General features: G+C 52.6%; 1 protein-coding gene and 1 non-coding gene across 3 annotated transcripts in view; both read right to left on the bottom strand.

Moving 5' to 3' along the window:
• The window catches only part of LOC131208099 (matrix metalloproteinase-2-like), a 121,531-nt gene that overhangs the window by 2,492 nt on the left and 93,847 nt on the right, over positions 1-25,192 (bottom strand). For both annotated transcript variants that reach the window (XM_058200757.1, XM_058200749.1), the window contains exon 2: positions 39-328. In XM_058200757.1, coding sequence (XP_058056740.1) covers positions 39-312 — 274 coding nt within the window. In that variant the 5' untranslated portion in view covers positions 313-328. The remainder of the gene's footprint in view (positions 1-38; positions 329-25,192) is intronic.
• Positions 8,675-8,756, bottom strand: Trnas-cga (transfer RNA serine (anticodon CGA)). Its single transcript has one exon. It is a non-coding gene; the product is annotated as a tRNA-Ser (tRNA).

The following is a 25,192-nucleotide window of genomic DNA, read 5'->3' as shown; positions in this document are numbered from 1 at the left end:
TTGCGTTACAGGGGGCGCTGAAGCGACCGAGTACTTACCTTCCGCATCGAGTGGTTCGTTGAGGAGCCACGTTTCCTCCTCGTCGAAGTGGGCATCGCCACCGATGCCGCTGCCGGGGTAGAACGCGTGGGCCAGGATCTTGCCCGGCCCGTCGAAGCTGTACCCGTCGCCGTGGAACTTGCGCGCAAACAGCACCTGGAGGTCCGCCTCGCTACTGTACACCTCCCGGAAGTTGATGTTGGCGTGCCGGGCCCACAGGTCGAGCGCTTCGTGCAGGATGCGCCGCACTTGGCCCGCGTCCAGCTGGACCATCGATTGGTTGACCAAACTGGAAGCAGAAAAGAAACGGGTGGAACCACTTTAGCCGAGAGCTCCGAGTTGGATGGTGAAGATAAATAAGAGAGACTCGGTGGGTCCGCGGGTCGGAAGCTTCCGGTCCATTGAAGACGGATGACGGATGGGCGAACGGGCGCGGGAATGCAAATTCACTTTGCCGTCATTAATGTGCACAGGGTGCAACGGAGCGCGCCGTGCTAGGGTCCTCGGTCGGCGTGCCAGTCCACAGGAAGTGCAAATCTCGCGTGATGGATGGTGCTGCTCGCCGACGACCGAGGACGACGGCGATGGATGGCGCGCTTGCACCGTGGTGATGAACTTAATTTTCTTTGACGTTAAACTTTCATCAACGTTTCTCATTTCCGTGCGCCCGTTAACCCGGTTTCGTTGGCGTCCGTTTTCTGTTGGCTCATTCGCCTGACGCGGATAGACTCGGTGATGGACGAAAAGGAACTCTTACTTCGAAGTGACGAGAGTACGGAACATAGTCGTACGGATTTCGAAAATAGCAACGTGGGAATTTTAGAGATATTTTAGAAAGTTTCTGCAGTTTAGACACAAGTTTTATTATCACTTTGCTTTATTTGCTCCTTGCTAATCCCATTCTGGTTCTCTAAAGTACTGTGCTTCAAATACTACTGTAGCCAATAACTTCTGGGAATATTTTTATAAATCAATCCATTTTATTTATTCCTCTAAATCTATGTATTGCTTCAGCCTTCAACACATTCTTCGTTTCGGCTCCTACCTAATGGTGTCTGGACTATAAAAGGTGTCCAAAAATCCAAAAATTCGATCTCTTTCGACCCACAGCTTGGTACGCTTCCCGTTCATTGTTGGTCACAGTAGTAAAGCTGTCAAAGCTGTCGGCTGAGCATTACTGACGGACGGTTCAAAGCTCCACAAATTAAGCAGGCGCTGCCCGGTGTTGGGGCCACCCTAAACTCTTCATTCCAACCCAGCGCAGCGGCAACAGATGATACATTTCACCTTTTTAATGGGGGCCGCTTTTCTACAAAATGGTCACCAGGTGTCCCCCCGGGGGGAACTCCGGGACCTACGAGAGAAAGAAAATCTGGGGCGCCACTCCCGGGCACGTATTCCGAGCGGGGGTGGGGGTTGTAATTGAAAATTAACAAAATTATTATGCTCATTTCGCTCGTCCGCCCTGGCTCGGGCTCGCGGTCACGTACACGAGGCCCGCTGGGTTTATGGTCCCATTTTTTCCAGCCAAGGACAACCGAAGTGCGGACGCGAACGTTGATGGCAGGAAATGTTTTACGACGTTTGACGAGTATGCCGGGCCGTGCTGGCCCAGGCGGCCAGTGCCAATTCATTTTCCCCCGTTCCCAATGGGCGCAGCGAATGCAATTGCAATTAATGTCCCTGAGCCTACTCGGCTCAGCCCAACGGGGAGTCTAGTAGGCTGCGGACCAATCACACCGAGCGCGCTCTGACAGTCGACACTCAGTCAACCAGCCAGTCAGTCAGCCGCCAGCCCCGTTCGGGGAATGGAAAAATCGTTTCATTTCCGCTACAAATTGGATCGCTTCCGGTATTTCGCTCCGGGGGCCTCGCCGTTTGTGAGCGGGCGCGACTCGCAGGTAAGAGAGACAGCCTGTGCCGTGTCTGGACCGCCGGATGCAGAAATTGGATAACGTCGTAAAAGTTGATCAAATCTCGCTTTCTGGCCCAGCGCAGTGCCAGCGGCGGAAAATGATGGCCCCCAGAGCTCCGGCAGCGGCCCTCCGAAGAAAAGCTGTTAGGGGGGAGGGAGAGAGATCCGGTAAGTCCCGGGGTCCAGGGGCAGAAAGGCTGCGTGGTCCTCACAGCACACAACCACTACACTTTCATTAGCCCAATGGGTGTCCACACAGTGGCGGTGCGACAGAGTGTTGGCAAAAGGACACGACACCGGCGTCCCGGCACCGAGCAAGAGTTTTGCAGTATTTTAATTCAGTAAATTTTAATTACATTCATTTATGACATGATACACGTCGCCCTTGTTGGAGCTGCCCCTCCGTGCACCCGCCCGCCATCAGCATCCCCCCCGCCAAGGGACCATCGCGGAATCCCGGACCCATTTTGTCAACCGGATGGTAGCTACATGCTAGTGCTCCCGGCCGCCCAAAAAGGCAGCCGGACACATGAACACATACGGCTTCGTGTTCACAAAAATGGCACCCCATCCTGTGTGCAAAGTTTGATCCCGCCGTGCCGGCGTGTCCCGCCCTGACGTCAACGCCATTTGCATGTTTATCGAAAACTGTACCCGGTGTGACTTCGGTCCTTCGGAGAGAGGACGATAGTTTGGCGCCCGGTGGGCCAGTAACACCTCTCTACCTCCCGGAGGGGGCCCTCAACTTTTGCGAAGTCCTGATCCGCGCGCGCTCTGATGGGTGCGAAGAGGCTTAAAACCCGTCAATGGGAGAAGTTTTCCGGGGGCTCCGACTCGCACATTGTGTTGTCCCGGGGCCCCGTGGCTGCTAATTTTGTGATAAACGATTATGAGAGGGGAGTCCTTGGCGGTGGCGCGCGCTGTTCGAAGAGGTGTGCGATTATTTAAGTGCCTAGCCCTTTTGGTACACAGTTTGACGGATAGAGGGCGGTGTAAAGTTTGTGAATAATATGTTTTACCCAAAACAAAGCCGGGTTCTGGGAAAGCCGGGTGAGGGTAATTGAATTGAAAGCGAACCACGAAAAATCCTCTCGACCCCCGGAGCTCGGCCTCCCGTGTGTCCCTGTGCGCGGTTTTAAGCACCAAACGGAAGGACTTTAAACCGTGGGGCCCCTTTTGGTTCGATTTGTATGCATTTCCGGTACAATGTGGCCCACCAAAACCACACACACGCTCCTGCCCGCGGCCACCACCCACTGGTTTAGAATTTCGGGCTCCACATTGCGCGAGTGCGATAGGATGCGATCCTCCGACCGGTCCGGATTATGTGTACTGAGTGCCGTCCCCCGTCCCCAGGTGGGGTCGCACGGGCGTTGAACGGAAAACAGTGATAACATTTCGAGCGTTTCCAGCTCGGATGGTTGGCCATCTGGGTGCAGGTGGGTGGGGGGGGTAACAGGCCAAATGTTTGAAATGGCCAACCGACAGATGGCGAGGATGCGTTTCAGCGCGCTTTCAGAGCGCTCGCGAATCCTGGGCGTTCGTGCGCGAACAAAAGCCCACGTCCCGCGGATTTCTGGAGTCCCGACGAGACCCGACACAGGCGAATGGGCGCAATGCAAGTTTCTTTTGCGTGTGCGTTTTGTACAACCCTCGGCACTCTCGGTGGCACCTTTGCACAATGGGATTTTAGTAATATTTTCGTAAAACCTAGTCTGAATTGTTAACCTTGCATGTGGCGTAGTTTCCAAGAATTCTTCGGTCAAAGTCGAAAGAATTATAAAAATGGTTCTTTAAGATCAACTTTTATCAGCTACTTTAACGCGATCGGTAATCGCGTGTCTTTTTGCTTGTACCGAAACATAATTTTAAGATTTGGAGCTAGTGTTTAAAAAAAAAGTTAGTAGAGTTCTGCAACGCTAATGTACCTATAGTATTGAAAATAATTACTAAATCATTATAAAGGTAGTGGATCTTTCTTTAATATGAAAAAATCAAATATTAACGTTTGGCATCGATCGTACATTTTGATCGGGAATTAGTGTAGAAAACTACGAAAAAACATAGTTTTTCAACTTTGATAATGCAGCAAAAACATGCTTCGCCTAAACGAGACATTACCATTAAAATATAGGTAGTTTAAAACTGTTTGCAGTAAGTTTTACATCTGTCCCCGTCATTACCTGTTTACTACCTTACTTCGGATGGTAATAGTGACTGGTTTCAAAATTCTCATAAACGCAATGGGTTAAGCTCCTCCTTTTATACACTCATAAGGCATTCGATATTTGGTAGAAATTTGATATTTACAGACGCATTAAGACGATTATGCATTAAAACATTTGGGTGTAATGCAGATTGCATAGCTGAGGCGTTGAAAAACTCAGTTGAATTTACTCAAAACACAAGCATAAAAAAAAGTTGTTGTTGATGCATAAAACACATGCATAAAAAAAATAAAGTTGAGAAAGTCCACATATTCTTCCTAAAAACAATTATGTCCGCTTATCCCATCACAAATTCCCCACTGTGCTTGGCTGACCCCGACCAGGGCCTATCATCATCGTTCCGAGCACCGAGCAGGACCTTTTCCGGGGGCGCCCGGAGGGCCCATGCTGAGTGTGGTGGTGCTTGACTTCAACGTATCCTGGGGGCCCCGAAACCCGAGCCGAGGACTGTGTCAGCTCAGGTGACTCACGGAACGCGGATTTGGAAAGAAGACTTCGACGACGGAAGTGTCTGTTAATTTCTCTGCCTTTAATCTTCATTTGATGGAACAATAAAATTAGAAGTAAGTCTCCCGAGGGACATGTCAGCCCATCATAATTGACGCCCTTTAGACCCCCGATGGGTCCTAACGGCATTTCCATAATCCCATTCGCCCGTTTTGTGTGGGAATGTAGGAGCCATCCAAATGGCGGTGGATCATAAACCGGCGGCGCGTAAAGAGTGTGCACTACTCGGTTAAACAAACACATACACAGCATCAGGCCCCATCCGGCCCATCCTGTGAGACCGTTGAATTTGAATTTATTGAGTTTACTGCAAAATTATACGAATTATGCATGCACAATGGCAATAAAAGTCTGCGCCGAGCTCTTGTTGTCGCCAAAGTCGTCCTCGTCCTGGTTGTTGCCGTAGGCCATTTTTTTCCCGCCTTACGACCCGCCAGCACGAAGGATGCACTACTCTTCTTCACGCGGAGCAAAGGGGCGGATGTCTTTAAGACGAACGGGGAGGACTTTTGTTCCGCCAGCAGAAGGAGTCAGCCAGACACAAATAAAACTCTCGGTCCCGTCCCTTGTCGTTTGGGTGCCGTCGGGTGCTTTCTGGGCCGTGCCGCCCGTTTCGTCCTTTAAAAATCGATCTATGGCTTGTTGTGCCCCGTCGGGCCCCCCTTCCGAGTCCGATCGATCGGCGAGTCGAGAAAAACAAACAAGACACATTTGTTGGCAATTTGTTAAATATATATTTTCTCCTCATCGTCGTCGTCGTCGTCGTCGTCAGTGTCGTCTGCCCGGAGTGTCGGCTTTTTGCGCGCTCTCGTACCCCAAAAAAGTACCAGGACATTACGGGTCCCTCACTCGACCCTTCAGGGAGGGGCCACTTTCTTATCGCTTCGGGCGAATCTCGATCCAGCCGTATCTTGGCCTCCGGGGGTCGCCGTCATTCGGTGTCTTTCGCTTATTGGCACCAGAAAAACACAAAACAAACCCAAAAGAGGAGAGCTCTAATGGCGCTCCACGCGGGCTGTTATTACTGGCTGGGAGTGACCGCGTCGTGATGGGACAAACGGAACTACACAAGTTTCTTGGCACCACCAACCAACTGCTGTGACGCCACCGGTTGGAGGATTCTTTGTCTGTCGGACGATGGCCGTCATGGTGCGTCGCCCAATGATGGCAATAATAATCGGATAAATGTCGGCTTCCCCGTGTGCCGGCCCGACCCGGTGCACTTAAGACCCTTTTGTGGTCTGTTTTCAGACACAACACAACCCGGTTTTCATTTCGGTTCCATCGTGGATTCCATCAATTCTGGAACTGGTTGGTAGATTTGAAACACTAGAGTTCTATGGCCTCCAAAGGATGGATCGATTTTACGGACGCGTTCCCCATCGGTCCATTTGCCAAGAACAGGCCAATGACGACGTTTAGGGTTGCCTTAAAAGTTCCAAAGCATACTTGGATCGCCCAGTGAGCAAAGACATCCTAGAGTCCTTTGGAAAACCGTTACCGCTCCAACAGGCAGCCATCATTTGACAGTTGACAATCAGAACCTGCCGCATATATTTTTGGTGCAAAAACAATGGAAACTACTACCTTAAAACCCTGTGAAAATTGTGAACAAAGCAGGAGTCAGGTGTGGCCGCAAAGTGCACTTCCCAAAAGTGGACCCAATCGCCGGTTCCAATCGACGAAACCGATTGGCGAAACCGGGATCAGCTCGGACCGATCGGAAAATTAAAGAACGCCAAAGAAATAGATTGCGTTTTCGGTTTGTTTTTTTTTTGCCCGGCCGACGCATCCGGCACCTTCTCTCTTCGATTGGCCTTTCGCGGTTTTGTCGAATCGACCACCGGCCATTTTGGGAAATGAGAAAGCAGCCGGAGCAGCTCAGCTTCTCAGCGGGAAAGTGGCCCCCAAGGTGGAAATGGTCGCGGTTTGGTTGCGAACTATCCCGCCATCGGTTGTAACGGTGTAAGATTATTGGTCATTATCGAAGTGCCTGGTACACCGTCGGCTTCCGGTGCACAAACAATCGAGATGGGCGCTTGGTTTTGGCAAGGTGCACCTGATGCAATTTCCCATTTTTAGCCGTGTTTTTTTTCCTAGCGAAACCGATTCGATTTGTTGGTCAGTCACACACATGGGAAGCGAGAATTCTACGAATTCTCCCAGAAAAAAAAGGCTGGATAGCGGAAGATATCCCATCAGCCGGTACAGACGGAGTGGAGATTCGCGTAGTCCGTTCACGGACGTTTGATTGGATCGGCGGTGACGACGTTCGGTTTTCCGTGGAAAGGATTACGGCCGACGTGCCCGACGATTTCCCAACGACGTCACCAGATTAGTGTACCCGCGGCGAACCGGGTGGTAATGGTCGGAGGGGAGTGGCACCACTTTTTGCCACTCTCCGTCGACACTCAAGTCGGAACTCGGAACTCCGTTCGTTAAACCAAACACGAAAAGCACCGGCGAGAGAGAGCTTTCGGTCGATTTGACTGTATCATATCGCGGGCCCAGGGAAAAGCCGCCGGTCACACGCAAAAAAAGGAGCACTCGGTCGTTCGGTGTCGGAACCCCAAAAAGGAACCGGGGAAAAAAACGGGGGAACGCCAGGACAACGGGGAACGGTGTCCCTCGCGAAGTGTAGCTCTTGTTTGATTTTATTTAATCCCACCCCATTGGGAAGCACTTTGCCACAAATCCACCCCCGCCGCCCCGTCGCTGAGGGGTGCAGGAGGTGGTGCGCACCCAAGGAGGTCTTAAATTCGAGAAGTTCTCCGAAGACGCCGGCCGCGCGGTTCCTGGGTCCTGGGTTGTGGTTAGCGCTTTGCGGAAGAAGGTACACAGAACAATGGACATCCAACAAGGAGAGGGCGGAGGAGTACACCTTGCATGTGGCCACCCATCACCACCGAGGACCTCCACCGAGCCGAGGGGACTCAAGGACTCAGGGGCAGACAGAGTGTTCCCCACGTGGCAAAGTTTTAGCGAAAATTGGAAATTGAATGTTTTATGTGAGATTGAGTTGGTAGCCGGGGCCAGACCCGCCAACCCGGTAACAAGGACCCAGGCCCCGGCCACTGTAACAGGCTGAGTATATAACCCCCCCGGCGTGGAGTGGAGCGAATATTGAAGGTGGCGCGCGCACGGAAGAAGGAGTTCTCGGGAAACAAATTTGAATTGAGCCGTAAAATCTTCCTCCAGCTTCGAATCCGAGATGTCGATTCCGTTTGCTGCGCGCGACTGAGAAAGTGCCCCGAGTGCTGGTCGGCTGGAGTTCCGGGCCCTGAATCCTGGCGGTGGGACGGGGAGTCTCGGTGTAGGTGTTGTTTGCAAGCTTGTAGGATAATTTGCTGGCACACCATTCGACGGGGGCCGTCCGTTCTCGTCCTAGAACCCGGCCTCGGAACCGTGTGTTATGCGTTTTGTGTGACTTGCAAATGGCTCAGCCGGTGCCGTTCTCCGTGGAGCTCTTGCGTGCCTTTCGCTTGTTTTGATGTGATCACTTATGTATGTACATACACGAGAGAGAGAACTCCCTTTTCCTGGTCGAGGTGATATGCTGGCAATATTTTGTTGCCGCTTCTTTACGACCTCGGACTGCCTGTCTCGGGGACTGCAAGCGGAACCTGCCTCAGATCAAAAGCATATACTATTAACACGTCGCCGAACGTGCTGTGCTGTGTGTGGCCTTGGTCGGAACGCCAAGAAACGATGGGAGAGACAGACCGTTTGAAGTAAGTTGTCTTTGAAGTCCCCCCGGGCGAGCTGAGGGAGGCCCCTCTTCTCGAGGCGCACTAAGAATCTCCCGGGGGGCTCAGAGTCTCCCCCCAAGGTGTCTACTTCGTGTGTGCATCATCTTTCTAGGCCGTCGCCTGGTGCCAGGTGTGACGCGCTGGTGCTCTCGGTGTGCTTTAGAAATTCAAAAATAGCCCGAAAATGCCGGGAAACACAACATTGGCTCGAAGAAAAAAAGAGTTACACGTCTGTGCGCAGCCGGTAGGATTCGAACCTACGCTCCCAGAGGGAATCTGATTTCGAGTCAGACGCCTTAACCACTCGGCCACGACTGCGAAGCTATCGGGTGGCGGTTATTTCCACTAAACTCTCGATGTCTCAAGCGTCTAATACTAAGTCTTACACTTTTTCGAATTGTTTTATGAATTATTATTGCATTTTTCGCCATCCACCAAGCAACAGAATCCCCCATCGGAATGCCGATTTCACTCAAATTGTGTGAAAAGTGTAAGCACCTCCGGTGATCTCCGTGCATATCCTTCCACGTTCCGTTCCGTTCCGGTGTTGTTCACCGAAGACATCGTATATCTCTCGTTAATCGCGTCGGCCAAAGTCAACGACGGCAGGCAGCTCTTGTCTGGCGAAACGTATCCTTCCGCTGAGAGAGCCGTGGCCCGTGTGCCGTGTGAACAACACCCGAAAGAAAACCCATTCGGAGCCCTCCGGTCTCCGGTCGTCAACGGTAAATATGTTATCAAATTTGAATAAACTGCCGCCGTCGCCTTCAGCATGCCTCCTGGCTCTCCCGTGATCCCGTTCATCCCGGAGTGTCGTGTGTCCCGGTGGAGCGCCCCATCACGTCCATAAATGCGGCGTCTCGTGGCGGCAGCACGATGGTGGCACAAATTTATGCTTTCCACCCGCCCGCGTGTCAGGCTCATGGATAAGCACCCCCGGGGTCGTAACCCCCGGCTGCCGAATTTTGCGCCGAATGGCTTGTTTGTTTCTTCTGCGTGCGCGTGAACCTGTGGTGCTCGGAGGCCAAAGTGGCGCAGATTACGACAAATCGATCATACGGCCCCCGGTCACGAAGGATGTTTTTCGGGGGCGCACGGGCGCATACATGAATGGATGATGTGGTCTTCGATCATACGCTGGTGGTGGTGGTCGGTGGTGAAGCGAGACCGATCCACCCGGCCAACACGTGTTACGCCGACGGAGACGGAGATAGTGCCGGATTGGGGTCGGGAGGGCAATTAGCTAACCTGATTACGAAAGGTGTTCAATGAAACTCAATTCAAAGGCTCTCACTGTCGTTCGGCGGCGCATATTTTGAAGCCTTATTACGGAGTGTACCCACCCCAACACACCCGGGTTCTCAATGTAATTTTTCAATATTTTCCGGTGCCATAAATTGAGCAGTAAATTGGCATTTCCAGCGCAGGATGCGCGACATAACAGGGGGACCACCGGTGTCGCGCCATGGCTCGTTTCACTGGCGAGTAATTCGCACTTAATCACCAACACCGGGGCTACAACACAATTAACTCTCGACAGTCTAACCTCTAACACCGCGCGGATCCGCGCCTTTTCTCCGGTAAAGCCCAGGACGAGTGTCACGCGGGCCACCGAGGGCCCCATTTAGTGGCGCGTAAATGAATTTTCATCACATTTCACTCGATTCCCTCCCAACTCCGAGTCCGAGAAAATGCAGAAATATGGCGCGCGGAAACCGTGGATCCGGAACCGACCTCGACGACGACGACGCCGGCCGATGCGACGGGTGATGGCGTTTTATGAAGATTAAAATTTACAAACCATCATTATTGTTGTTGCTGACTACGTCCGTGTGCCGTGCAATTATTTCTCCCCACCCCCCCTGGGCCAAGGGTTTCCGGGAAATTCCGGTATCTTCCGGTGCTCTCCGCTTTTGGGGCCGGTTTAGTTTTATGAGCGAAATAAAACTCACTTAGCGCAACGAGGACGACGATGGCGAGGACGGTTTGGTATCATTCATCCTACGCTAACTGGGGGGCCGGTTGGGGGGCCGCCAGTGTAGTGTTCCTTGGCAATGAATTTCACCGAATTTGCCTGCTCTTTGCTGGGTCCGCGCTCGGTACCCCGTCAAAACTGTAATCTATCTGTTCGGTTCGGTTCTCCGCGGAGGTCTTGTTATGCGCGCGGCTAGTAACACTTAAACGGCCAATTAATACGGTAATTAATTAATTTACGTAGCACATTTTCGCGTGGTGCACGAATCCGGGCGATTTTAAGCCGTTTTAATTGAATAGCAGCGTTTCGTGGCTTGCTTCTCTTGGTGTGACAGTTCGCTCGGGGTTGGTTGTGATTTTGCGCGCCTACTTCAAACATACACCGCGGGCACGCCGGGGTTTTGTTTGTAATTTTCGGAGCCGACACTCTGTTGCTTTGGAACTCAATTATTGTTGCACTGACGGGATGACGCGGGATGATGCTGGATGATGGTCCACCGCGCTCGCTCACTCAAGGAGGTTGTGATGATTCAAATAAGCATCACACCCAGGTTGAGTGAGTGACCGAGAATGGAACGAGAGAGTGCGAGCGAGCGAGACAGAAGTTGATAAATTAGTTATCCTGGGGGTTGCCTAGCAAAAGTCGAGCGTCGAGTCACCGCCTGCTTGCCTGGGCTGCAGCGCAGCGCAGCGAGTGCTTCAATCAACGGGGCAATGTGTGCATTCGCTCACTTTGGGGTTGGGGTTAAATTAATTATTTACCATTCGGTCCATCCCGGGGAGAGAAAATAAATCCCTGCTTCAACAGGGTTGGGACTTGTGTAACTTCAAATCTGAATTCCGCGCCGCAAGAGCTGCCGGAAGGACACTCTCGGATGGACCGGACTCGAATGAATGATATTCGACCGAGTTGGTAACAATCAAAATTAACACTCAAAGCACACACCGGAGAGACCGGAGACCCCGCACCCCGGGGGGCGGTGAAAAATCGGGGAACACGGGGATTATGTCTTCTCCGACGTGATGCCCGGCCAGTGTCGCACCACAACCACCGAGAACCATAATTTATGAGCCTCTGGGAGTGCCTTGCTTGCGGGCGCGATCGCGCGGAAGTCCGAGAAGCCGGGCGTCGTATGAGCGGTGAGTTGGAAGGAATCGTGAAATGAGTTTTTTTTTCTTCGGCTGGAGGTCCCCCGGGAATGGGGGGGGGGGGCCCCACACGCCAGAAAGGATCATTGAAAAGTTCGCATTTCTACTACGCCCGTCCGGAAGTCCGAAGTCGGAAGCAAATCACAGGCCCCGAGCCCGCCATTGACCGAGGGAAATCAATTTAATTCCGAAGTTGGCCGGGAACGCTATCGTTCGTTCTGTTTGCTGGCAATTAAAAGCATGGCCAGCCAGCCAGTGTGTGATCCGCGGCTGGGGACTTCCAGAAGTCGCGTTCCGAGGCAGCGAATGGCTTTGGCAATGTTTCTTTTCAGTAAACCAGCCGGGTAAAAACTTAATGGAACATGCCACATAAATTTTCCTCGTATTGATTCGTCGAACCTGCAGAGACAAGAGTCACCGATGTGACAAGAAATCAAATAACAGAGCCTCAACAACGACCAGGACCAGGATGATGATGATGATGGCGATGGCGAAACGTTCCGCTATGCGAAGGTAATTAAAGGGGCTTTTTCGGTGCGGGAAAATGCGTGACAAACGCAGGAAGTCGCAAGAAGGAACCGGCGAACCGCGGGAGCGCGCGGACTGATAAAGTGGTGAAGTGTCACGCGGGCCATTAAATAGCAACACTCGAACAGCACGCACTCGGAGAAGCTCCCGGGCCCCGGGCACCGGGCTCTGTTGCTCCGTTTGGTACGGCGGTGACAATGAACGGAGTCATTTTTCACTCCCCCAGTGGGAAAAACGAAAAAAGCATTCCGTCACTCGGGGTGGCTTCGGCATTTTCTTTTCCACTTTCTCCCGTGGCTCCAGTTTCCGAAAAGAAATGGCGAACCGAACGGAACAAGTTTCACCGGAAGTACAGCAACCGGGCAAACATTGACAAAAGGATTTAAAGCGTTTGCGCTGGCACGGAAACGGACCGAAGTTCGGGGCACGCGATTAGAAGGAGTGTGTGACGGCCGGCGGGGAGGATCCTGCTGGTGGCGGTGGTGCCCCGCCGGCGACAGGCGAAAGTGAAAACCCATAAACCAGAATTAATTGGGCGTTCAACGAGCGGCACACACCCTCCCTCCTGAAACTATATCCTGCCGGGCGGGCTGGCGGTTCTCTTGGCTGAAACGTTTTTCTTCCGACGGAATTTCAATGTGGCCAGGCCAAGGAAAAGAAACTGGAAGATTAGAGTCAACAAACTGAATCCTGCAAGAGGATGATTGTTGCTTTTTCGTGTTGCGCCATTTCGTGGCTAATTTCTGTGGCACTTCTCTTTCGCGGTGGGGGCGATTGCGGATCACGGCTCACGGCTCACGATATTGTCACAAATACACACAGACTCTCAGTGGCAGATATTTACCTGAAACGAGACGAGAGAGAGAGAGAGAGAGAGAGAAACAGCAATGAGCGATAAGAAAATGCTGAAGTCCATTTGTCGCGTGAAAGATTTATTGCCACCGGATGCCGTTCTTCGAGGAGCGCACTTCGCATTAGCGTTATACTGGAGTGGAGATGTCCGTGGAAAAAGTCACCTTAAAGCCAGGCAAAAAAAAGCAGTCCCCGAAGGCGGAAGCCCCGGGCATAAGTTAACGACTCGGTCTGCGGTCCGTCAAAACTTCGCCGGACTCTCTCGCGCTCGTAAAACCGGGCTGAGGCGAGCCCGGGAAAAACGGGAAATTCCGAGATTTTATTGCCCGCCCCGCCCGTCCGTCCGGCGAGCAGCCCGGAAATCCGGGGATCGATCGGGATCATCGGGAACCGGTGCTGCGTCGCTCGGGGTGTGTCATAAAATCACGACGTCGACGCAGCCAGAGAAATTTGGATTCCTTTCTCGTCCCGCCGTGATGTGCCCGTGGGGTCTTAACACCGGGCCGAAGAACCGGACCGGAACCGGTTTACGTCTTTCGATATGCAGCACCGCCCCTCATTCCGAGTTATGAGTTTCGACTGGACTCCGGGGTTCGGGTTTACGACCAGCGCAAGGTTGGGGTGTTTTTTTTGCTGGACATTTCATCAACTTCGATTTTCCTCAGCCTGCAGACTGCCCGGGATTGGTTGATCCTCTCTCGCTTGAAGAAAAGGGAAAACGAAAAAAAGGAGGACCACTTGTAACGTGTTTGACGGTCATCCATCGGACGTCCCGGTGCTCGGTGGTCGACATTGATTTATTGACTTTGGGAAGAGTAATGAACGGTGGCGGAGATGGTGAGAGGCACAGCACGGTGTCGCCTTTGTCTCTTGCCTTTGTGAGGCTAAGGGGATCCCCGCAATAAGGGATCTCACGCCGTGCCGGGATATCGGAAGCTCTATCGAGCGAAGCAGATCACGCGGAAAGCGTCTTCTATTCGACACACGTCCTCCCCCGGGAGGATGTCATCTTTTTCCATTAATGCACACATACAAAAGAGAGGACACAAAGAACCTTGCGCCATTTATGCACCTTATGCTGCTGAGAGGAGGCGGGCGCTAAGTATGGCCCCTTTGTTCACCGACAAGGATGCACCGTGTGATGGACAGTGTGCCTCGTGGTGGGTTGCATCTCGGGGCGTTGGGCTAAAATATGGAAAATCATTGCTTGGGGGTCTCATTTTTCACCCTTCGAACTTCACCGTGCCCGTGCCCGTGTATTGGCAGGACACAGTGCACACTAATTCAATCACCGGGAGCACGAAGGACTCGGCACTTTTCAGCTGGCGGAAAATTTATCGCTTTCCATTTGGGGCGCCCGGCAGCCAGGAGGCCATTTTACGGTGAAATGCACATCGGCGAGGGTTCGGGTCAGGTCAGTCAAGTTAGTGTACAAATTGTTGGCGAGTTGAAGAATCGGAAAAGTGAAAGCACCCCTCGCAAATTAGGGGTCGTAAGAAGAAAAGTTTTGTGGGTCCTTGGCGTCGGTTTCTTGGGTGCCTCATCGTGGGGCCATTAAATTCAAGGAACTGGAACCGTGTTCGCAGTCAAACTTCACACGACTCGACTGTGGCTTCTTAGGCTGTTCAATAAGTTCGTAGCTTCGATAGGAAAAATACAATTTTTATCATTTAAACTCAAAAACCTCTTTGTACTAATGGATGGTGAAGAGTGCTTATACACTTATAAGGTATTCGTTCATAATTTTCCTTGGCTTTTAAACCTTTCAAAAATAAAAGTTAATTCATATGAAGAGTGTATCAACAGTAAAAAAAAAATTGGATTCGTCGCAGCGCCCTCTATTCGGCTACCGATCGGCCGATCCTACTTATCGGCTAGGAACTGATCGGCTAGGAACTTATTGAACAGCTCAGTGTTTAGGTTATGTTCTCGCCACAAAAGCCCCAGCAGATGTAGCGCCAGGAATGTTGTGACCGCACCGTTCTCCGGGACGGCCGGAAGTGCTCGCCGTGTCGACACGTGGCAACCGTATGCCGTGCAAGGAACGCATTAAGCGAGCGACCTGCTCCAGGGGTTGATTTAAGATCCGGAGCCGTAGCCCGTCAAAGTCGGCCGGTGGCGGAACAGGGGCGATGAATTACGTAGCCTTATTCCGCAAACGACGCCAAGTTGTTTCGCCAATTGTTGCTCGTTCCGGGCCTGCTGCTGCCTGGGAGTTGTTGCCCTAAGCCACTTTATCGCCCGGTGAACACTCTTCAATAAACACGGAGGGGGTGCAACCCTCGCCGTGGGGGATGCATGGGGCCGCACACACAGAAGGATCAAAGAAGGTGACGTGAGCCGTTGTTGGCTGCAGAGCGGTTGGCCACCACACCTTGCGCAGAAGTCAGCCATCGACAGGACGCCGTTCACACATCAACGCTAAATGCTTTCATACACAGTGACGTGGGCCGTCTGGCTACGGGGGTGGTGGGGGCGGGCTAATTTCTCCCCGTACAAGGGCCGATCATTTACAGCGGAGTGGCTTTTGCCACATAATTTCTCACTCTTCCCACCCGGTCAGGAAACGGGTTCACCGGAACGTGAATAATATCTTTATCATTGCACCAACGACGATGCGTCCGATGGGTTGTTGCGGTGGCTTTGTAGGTCAGAGAGCCTCACGGTACCCACTTTGCATCGGAAGCGTCCTATTGAACGGCCCTGGGCTGCCCTGTTTGCTGGCGTTGCGTAATCCACAACGCACACCGGAGAACCCAGAAGGATGCATCAGGACACCTTGACTCCCGGGGCTTGACTTTCCACCGAGAGGGAGGGAGAGAGCGAAAGAGGATTAAAACGGGGCATAAGCCATCCTCGGCAGGACGGTCCCGGGGGGCTAAAGTACATTTCCTTAAGGACGTCCTTCAGCGGGCCGAGATGAGAATCTGACGGGCCCCTGGTACCCTGTGTGCTTGCAGCTAAACGCACGCGTTCGTTCGATTCGAGATTGGGTAAGCAAATCTCCTAAGACAATGAAGAAGGACACACATACGAGAGAGAGAGAGAGAGCCCACCGCTCTCCGCTCGGTTCCCGTGGTGGCTTCCTGTTTCCGGCGACTCAAAAGACGTTCCGCGTGAAGTGGTGCGCGACTCTTGCGGTGCGGTTTTTCCAAATCACGGACCTACCGGGCCTCTGTCTGCCATTGATGAAGACGAACTCGGGAGAGAAGGCATTTTGTGGGGGCAGAAAATATGCTGATAAGACAATTGTTAAGTGGTTGTTCTCGAGGAGCTCCTTTATATCCCGGGGGCGGGGTTGGCTTCCGTGACTGGATCTCAAGAAGCTCAGCCCGCAAGGAAGATCATTGTGAGCGCGAGTTTGGCTTTGGCCATGGTGGCGGTTGCCGCGAACAAAAGCCGCGAACAGGACTCACCCAGGAAGGAGCTGAGGAAGAGTAATTTTAAACATTTCACCGACCATTTCTCGAGCAACCCAAGCCTCCAATCCTTTTGTTCCGAGCACGACGATGAGGATGCTGTTTAAGACGAAATTACTCCCTTATTAGTCTTTAGTTCAACTTTGCGCGCGCGGGATCCCCCCGGTTTTTAAGCCCCACCGAATTAGGATTAGCGACGGCGACGACGGCGGGAGTTTACATTGGCAATGGCCCCCGACCCCAAAGTGCTCCAACTCAAACGAAAGCGTCCGACGCTGTGTGTCCGCTTCCAATAAGTGACCGCTTATTGTGTTAACTGCCAACAGCTTGAGAAACTATCCTGGCCGTTGCGAAACAACCAACGCGAACGCGAACAAACAAACGGCGTGGCCGCGTGTTGCGGGTTGCGATATTAACTCTTCGCCCGCAGTGTGTTTACCTTGGCCGCGCTCGGACGGGAGTTTTAATAACCCGCGGCGACTTGTTGCCGCCCGGGCTATTTGGAGAGGAGTTCCGCAAGTTTCGGTGAGCTGGTGGAAAAGTTTTGTGAACTCCGAGTTCGCCACAGGGACAGGGTGCTTAAAATTGTAATTTAAAAACTTGCCCATAATTCAACCGAAATGAGGCAATCAGAAAGAGCGAGAAAGAGAGAGCGAGAGAGAGAGAGAGCGCAATTCTGTGCCGGATGGAGGCGCCTGGTCAGCCTCTCAGGAACGAGTAGAAACTCCGATGGTTCGCCGATGATTGAATTTTCCTGACACAACAATTTCCCGCCTTGTCGCACGCGTCAATAATCTCTCGCTCTCACTCTCTCTTTCTCTCCCGCGATGGTGGCACAGGCACTTCATCACCGTCGGTGGTGGTCAGCGGGAAACAATCTCAAGAATTTTCATCCTTACGCTCGCGCGCTTGATGTTGATTTATGAGATTATTATTCTTCGTCCACTTTTGCCGGGCCTTCCAGAGAGGGCCCTGCGATCGGACAACACCGGAACACACCGGTGCGGAGAATCCGGCTGGCTGGCAGAACGACGATTCTCTTCTACCTTGTGGCCACGCCACCACACGGCGGCACATACGATGGCCGCGAAAATATGCTCGCATTGCAAAATTCTTCGGTAATTGGTTTTATGTGTGTGCGAGTGGCGGACGATGCAAAAAAAATTATGCCAGGTGGCCCCGGGATTGGTGAAGAATTTCCCATTGCCACTCTCTCTTTCGAGAGAGGTGGTCCTGGGATAGTTGTTCCGTTTTACACGTTCCATCATTCGCCACGGCGGGACCATTGAATTCGGAATGAATCCGAAAAAGTGATCGAGGCAGGGCCATTGATCGAATATTCAGCTCCCCGGCGCATGGGTTGTAGCTTTTTCACCGGGCAATGACAGCCGGATGATGATGGAGCACTTTCAGCGGGGATCTTTATCGGTTCGTCCTCGGCTTACTTTGTTGGCGATATTATTTGACGGCTTAATTTCAATCATTTACCGCATAAACGGCTGCTTCTAGGATTGATATTTTAATTTATTTGTTTCATAGAACGATTGTATGGTTAAGCCAGGATAAATGGTTCGGAAGGCCTTATTGTGTATTTGGTGGGACTTGAAGCGAATCATTTATTATGAGTTTGCTTCCGTATTTCGGCCAAAAACCTTAACCAAGGACCATTATGCATCAAAATGGTGCTTGGCCCAATATTTGCCACTACATTTCATACTGGCCATGTGTTCCCCACAGTGCCACCGTTCCCCATGAGCTACATGTTAATTATTCCATCAATCAAACATTTTGACAGACGGAACACGCCCGGACGATTGATAGGGGCCGGCAAATCGCGACCCTAATTGCTCCGACACTGTCCAGAGTTTGACCACTACTAGGCGTTCCGCGTGCCCTCCTATTGACGAGTAATTGATTTTCCCGACTGGGGAGCGCCTCAGAAGCGGACCCATTTCTGATGCGACACGGAACACGGCCGTGTCGATCCCTCCGCTAGGAGTTTCCTGCTAGGTTTAATTTATCTTTCGGCCCTCTTCATCTTGTGGCCCTGGCGTACGGCGTACGTTAATAAAAAACAAACTTTTCCCGTTTCGCACCGAAGGAAGACAGGACACTGGCGGGAACCAGCCGGTGCTAGGGGCGGCCGTCGGAAGAAATCACATACACTTGGCAAACTTTCTTCCACCGAGCAGCACCGTGGAGAGTGGCAAGTTACTGCAGAACGGAGCCGTTGGTTGGGAGCTGTTGAAAGTTTTCAAAAAATTCTTCGTCCTCACCGACCCGACGGAGCGACCGAGCGGAGCGTGATGTCTATTTGTACCGATGTTTGTTGGCCTGGCGCACCGAACATGCTCGTGACATGCCGGGGCAAAATGGGGCACAAAACTGCTGGGAAGGATGGTTAAAAATTTCCTCCAACTAATCTTTCACATTTCACGTCGTCGTCGTCGTCGTCTTCTAGGTCCTGGGGTCCGTGGTTTGAGTTTCGGATGATTGGCAATTGGCAATTATCTGGCCGTCGACCGGCGAGCGCGATGATGATGATGATGGGGCGCCCGAGCGATGATGAACACGCCTCACGTTGCCGTCCTTTGCGCGGGTTTTCACGCCCCGAAACGATGGTGTGTTATTTTTATTCCGTACCGAACCGGGGAGCGGGGATGGAATCGATTTTTTGTGGTGCTCGCAACACCGACCAGGTCCGTGGACGGAGTGGAAAGATCGAATGAACTTTTCGCCGGTCTCGCGAAAATGATGGATTCGACAGCTCGGGCCCAGGACCGTCCCCGGACCCGGAGAGGGAGATGGAAAATATTTGCCGAGATTTTCCCGTGCAAATGAATTCGTTCTTGGCACTTCTTCGGCGGGGGGTGGTGGTTACCACCATTCGCTTCCGGGCAGGGAGGGGGCTTTTATTGGCCCCGTGGATTGTTTTCGGGCTCGAGGAAAATGGGCCTCGGGGGGGCCGGAGCGGAAACCCGAGCGGAGAATCAAATGAAACGAAAGAAGCAAATGTTTTAACTAAAAACAGACCGCGAGAGAGGGAGAGAGAGGCAGAGGGAACCCCGCACCAAATGTCCGGTGGCCAGTGATGTACGACTTTTACAACAATCTTCCGATAGTCTCGGCGCCTTCGAAGGGAAATAAATCTCCGCCTCGGTTTCGGTCTCGGGTTTTCCGCGCGCGTTTTTCCCGACCGTCGGCGGAACGTCGGCGAAGAAGATAAATGTGGGACCGTCATAACGGACCGGGTGGGTTGTCAAACAAATGAAAACACGCGCTTAGCGTGTCGGCGGGGAGCGCGCACGTCACCGCGGGGGGTTTATAGAGCGCAGTCCATATATCACCGGAGCCGCGGACCCGGAACGGGATAAATATGTCGAAAACGTCAAGTCACATGCAAAATCTGGCCCCGGTGCGGGGAAAATCGTTTAATCCGCTTTTCACGTTGAAACGGATCATGTTTCGCCCGGATCGGGTGGGATCGGGTGGGATCGGGTGGGCCGCCGGTTACATCGGAATTAATTCCATTATCGTTATGCGCACCGTCAGACCGGAGGCGCGCTCTGACTTCATCGCCTCTCGTCGCGCGGGCGCGCTTCGCAAATACCGATTTTCAATTAAAAATCCATCCCACCGACGACGACGACGACGGCGGCAAGGACGATGCCCACCGCGCGATTACATATGGCCATGGTTTCGCGTCCAGAGTCTCGCTCCGGAGTTGGGAAAATGGGTTCACGAACGGTACAGATTACTGCCGACTGCCGCCGGTGTGCCACTCGTTGTTGTTTTTTTTTGTGTCGGCCACTCGTCGGAAATCCATTCACTCGCGGGGTGCCGTTATGCAATTGGTGGCCGCCGCTCAGCCGCCATTTGGGGTAGTTAGGTAGTCGTGTGTCCGGGCCGCGATTTATCATCATTCGCTCGATGCTCCGGTGTCGCTCGGGATCATGTAAGAAAGAGTTTGGTTTCTATTGGCTTCCCCCGCGTAAAGTCATTGGCCCAATGAGGTACCGCAGGGGGTGGCAGTTGAGGTGACTAGTCAAATGAGAAACTAGTCAGGATAACAGAATCCTTGAATGATTCCGTGAAATCAATAGTGTAATCCGTGAAACTTTGGGAGGATTGGGACACCGAAACTTCTTGTTGAATTGTTATAGTTGGTGCGAACGGCCGATTCGAGCTATGGCCGTTTGTATCCAGTCCTCTTCAGTCCTCTTGGCACGCTGCCCCTGCGAACACTGTCCTTCCAACTATATCTAGGCCTACCGGCTGGCTTCTTGCCGTGCACCTGGAATCCTGGACTCGCTCATTCGAATAATGTGCCCAGCCAATTCTATTTGATTGTTTATCATGACAGAAACTTCTGGATTATCAAAGATTTCATAGATTTCTGTATTATAACTGATCCTCCAAAATTCTGCATCCTTCACTGGGCCAAGGATTCTTCTAAGGATCTTTTTCTCGAAAGCATTTAATCTGCTTTCTTGCCACTGAGTCAGGACCCAGTTCTCCGATCCAGAACACAAGATAGGCCGGATTTTCGTCTTGTATAGTCTTAGTTTACCCTGTCCATTTGTATTCTTTGCCTTCGGAGACGCTGTCTTGTAGAAAAACCTGTTTTGTTGAACTCCCTGTAGAAAGTATCGTAAGTTTCGACCAGAAAAGTGCCTAATGATTCAAGCTAATGAGATTTAAAAATTCCAGGAAACGTTCAGGTTGAAGAAACAGTGACCTACTCGGCCTCGCGTTAGTCTTGGAGCACCGGGCAAGGCACCCTCTTTCGACTTCCTCGAATAGAGGCTCACCCCTTCGAACAAATTGATCATTACCGGTGACAATATTTCGCTCCCAGCGGCTGTTGGTGAGGTCTGAGGCCAAAAGCTAGACCCACAATCGGCACTACATTAGGGACCCTGTGTCTGGCACATAATGCACTTAATGCCGTTGCACTAACCTCTCACCAAGCGCGAGAGAGAGTGTCTTCAAATCCACACCACCCCAACGCAACGGCTCCAATCGCTGGCAACGCGAACAGCGAAAACGGAAAAGTCACCAGGACACCCACCGGTCTCCAGGGGGCTCTGACGGAGACCAGCTTTTGGCTGTCTGCTGTTTTCCGCAAAAAAACGGATGCAAAACGCGCGGAGAGCGCTACAAAGAAGATAAGCCCGGGCAGAGCCGCGGCCGCGGCTCCGGGTGACAAGCACCGAAAGAGGTGTCAATGACGGGAACGACGCGAAGCGCGAGCACAAGAAAATCTACTTCCGCCCGGCCCAAAGGAGGTCCCGCGCACCGAGTACGTCGAAAGTCACAATTTTCAAGTACCGCGCCGGGGGTTTAGCACCTTCACTCGAGTCCCGGTGCGCCGTAGGCCCCTGACTGCCTCGGCCAAGGAGCTACACGGGATGCACTCGGAGCAGACGACGTCGGCACGAACCGCGGAACCCGCCGGGGGTTGGGTTGGTAAACCCGTTTAGCACTTGGTTTACCGACCCGACCGAGGACGCCCATCTCGCGACTTTGACACACACATCCTCGTGGACACAGTGGAGTTTCAAGTGGCGGGAAGATGCCGGAGAAAAAGTTGGCAACGGAAGAGTCCCCGACCGCCGGCTGGTGAATCCGGGCAACAAAAAGCAGTTTATCCAGCGACAGAATATGCTTCCGTGGGGCTCCGTGGTTGCCCTGCCGCCAATCTTCCGCTTATTTTCTGCCACATCAGATAGCGACATTAGAGCGAACCGAACGACGGAACCGAGCTCGGGGCTCCCGGGGACTGATGGACTGAGTCGCTAACAATTTAAGAATATTTTCGCGCGCACCCTTTTCGCGCAACGCTGCTTTTGAGCTGCTCGAGACCGCCTGGACTAAACGGCACTCCTGGGTTAGTCGTGCCGGGGACACATACGTATCTCGGTTGCAATTACTGGCTGCATCGTTTGCTGTTTAGTTTAAAGCCCCTCCGGAAGAGCCTCGGAAGACCCATTAGCCTGGAACAATAATAATTGGCAGCCCTATTCAGCTTTTAATGATTCGTGCGCACGGCGTTGGCGGGACGGGCGCGGAATTTGAAGTGGCCAGCATACACTCCAGTCCGACACGAGCGGCTCTCGTCAGCCTCCGGCCGCGGGATCCTTCACTCTTTTGCTGCAACGAGTCACCGTTGTAGGGCTCAGCTCATTATTTGTGGCCCGTCCGTGGGTCCGGGTGGGGCCCAGCACCTACCAACGGAGGTACCTAGGACCCAATAACGAGCGCTAGACATGATTTTTGCATTCCATTTGGTATCCCGGTGGAGCTAATGATGTGAGGAACTTCCGCGCCACGAACGGTGTCAAATTAAAGGATTCGCGGGACGCTCCAACCGTCCAACCGGCTTTGGTATTTGCTTTGTCATTTCCGCCAACAGTCCGAAGGAACTGGGAAGGTATTCTGGGTTTAGGGAAGAGTCCTGGAGGGGCTGGACCACTCTAGAGCAAAGATGGATGCGAAGGACGGTTGTGGACGGAAGCCGACCGACACCGACACCCAAATAATGATACACTTCGAGGCGGCGGCCAACAGCTGTTGAAGCGTGGCGGGATAAAGAACTTCCTGTTCCTGCGCTGGAATGCCCGGGGGAAGGGGGTGCAAAAAAGCGCCTCGCGGTGACTTTCGTATCTTTATGTCGGAGCCCACCCTTGGGAGGGCTGCTTCCGGACGTTTCCGTCTCCGGGCTGCACGGTGTGTTGTGCCCGTCAATATCGCTAATGCTATTACTCTCCGGGACAACGTTCCGGGCGCCACGGGTCCGCGCTGCTGTCGGAGGCGACACCAGCCAGCCAGCCTGCCAGCCAGCCGCTTTGAAGGAGTCGTTTGCGCCACCATTTCCAGTACACGGCGCTGCTGCCGTCTTTATGTTTCTCGCCCGGCCGAGGGCTAAGTGGTTTTTATGCTTTATTGGAAATATGTTATGATGCAGGTCCGTGAGTCCGGCGGCAGGGGTTGGCCCGGGGGGCACAACGGCTCTATCGTAAAATATAAACCACCCCCCGGGCTCGTTAGGGGCGACGACATTTGGAACTTCGAGCGCCACTTCGCCAGCCCGGCCCGGGGTAGAAATCATGCCAAAAGAAGGCGCCCCAAGTTGCTCCGGCAATATTTGCCTACACAAAACATGTGCGAAAATGTTCACAGGACCTCCCTGGCCCCGCCACAGGAAGTAATGAAGCAGGAAGCGGAACCGGCTGATAGTGATTCCGGCGCCCGGCCCGTCTGCGGGAACTCTTCGCCGTTCCAGCTTTGATCCTTTTTCGTACCCATCCTGCGTGGGTTCCTGCTTTAGGAACACACACCCCCCACCCATTGGATACCCTTTCTTCTTCGGTTCGTTCGGTTGGCGGTTCCACTTATATTGGCGTTATTAAACTAAGTGCCTGCCCGTTATTATGATTAGGTTTGTGGCCGCCAGAGTTGGTTGTGGATCCGTAGTATCCGGGCTCCGGGTGTTCATACGGCTCAGACGTTCTCGCCCGGATTGGCTCGTAAAACCCGAGCGAATCGAGCGAATGTTTCATTAGATGATCGAAATGAGGGAATAAATGATCCGGAACGGGACAAACGCACTTTAATAGTGCATTTCAAGTACTGACAGTATTTAACCAACGGACATAAACAAACTGACAGCACACTGACCGGTCTCACTGACAGCTCATTGAAAGAGCTGAGAATGCTCCGCCAAATAAACAATGCGGAACGGAGTAGCAGTTCAGGAACAGAGACACCCAAAAAGCTATAAATAAAAGGACTGCCGGCATTAATAATCGTGAACAAAATATTCCTTCATTGAACACACGACGCTCGTTGGAAGCCTGCGGTGAGACATGGCAATCTAGTAAACATGGAACCCGTTTGTGTTTCAGAAGTCATGTCCGTGGAGCATCCTTTGTGAGGGTTACAATCTGCAAATTCAAACCCCGAGAGCCTGAACATGTTTCGAAATGCAAAATCTGAAACCACAGCCTGCCAGCGCATCGGAAACTGAGTGGGAAGCCGGACGGAGAATCGGTGTCGAGTCCACACACGGAACGGCCGTCGCAAAAGTTTTCGAAACGTTATCCTTTTCGAGCGACGAAGGTGTGTAGGCTGTCTGTTGTTGCAGGGCGATTCCTGGCGGGATACCTGGGCACTACCGGTCACTTGTTGAGAATCCGGACAGAGTTTATTATTCGTACCGAAAAGTGTGTGCATCTGCCGAGAGGTCTCCGAAGGCCAGCCCCGACTGCCCCCCCACCGAAGTGCACCCAAAAGTTTGTGACCCAAAAATATGTGGTTGTGGCTGTTCCGGCAGCTTCGGTCTCGGGTTCGAACGGAACCGGATTCCCGGGGCGAGTTGTTTAAAGTTGGACCGATTCCTTTTGCTAAACGTGGTATTAAATTTGACTACGGAACATGATTTCTCTCTTTTTCTGTGCCTCTCCAACTGTCTACCAGGAATGCGCCACGGGCGGTCGGAGTAAAAAATGGAAGCCAAGCGACGTCCGACAACATCTGCCGACAAACGGTTCCCCTCGGATTGCGCGCCACCAGAAACACTTAGTGACGCTACATTATCATTTCCTGTGGCCGGCACCGCAAGAAGAACGACTCCAAGACACTCGGAGGCCCGAGGAGTCGTCATAATGAAGAAGCTCACCGCAGCGCAGCCGTCACCGTGCGTGTGGCCGAAAAGAATTGCACCATGTCGAAGACTTAATATTTCATGTTCTCGCTGCTGCACCCAGGACCACGGGTTTGGCCCTCCACGCCTATGGGGAACGCCGTTCGAATGGAGCAAAAACCTGAAAG

The sequence above is a fragment of the Anopheles bellator genome, chromosome 1 (genome assembly GCF_943735745.2).
Source record: "Anopheles bellator chromosome 1, idAnoBellAS_SP24_06.2, whole genome shotgun sequence".
In the NCBI taxonomy this organism is placed as follows: Eukaryota; Metazoa; Arthropoda; class Insecta; order Diptera; family Culicidae; genus Anopheles; species Anopheles bellator.
Note: the sequence above shows the minus strand (reverse complement) of the source record. Positions and strands in the feature narration are given on the sequence as shown.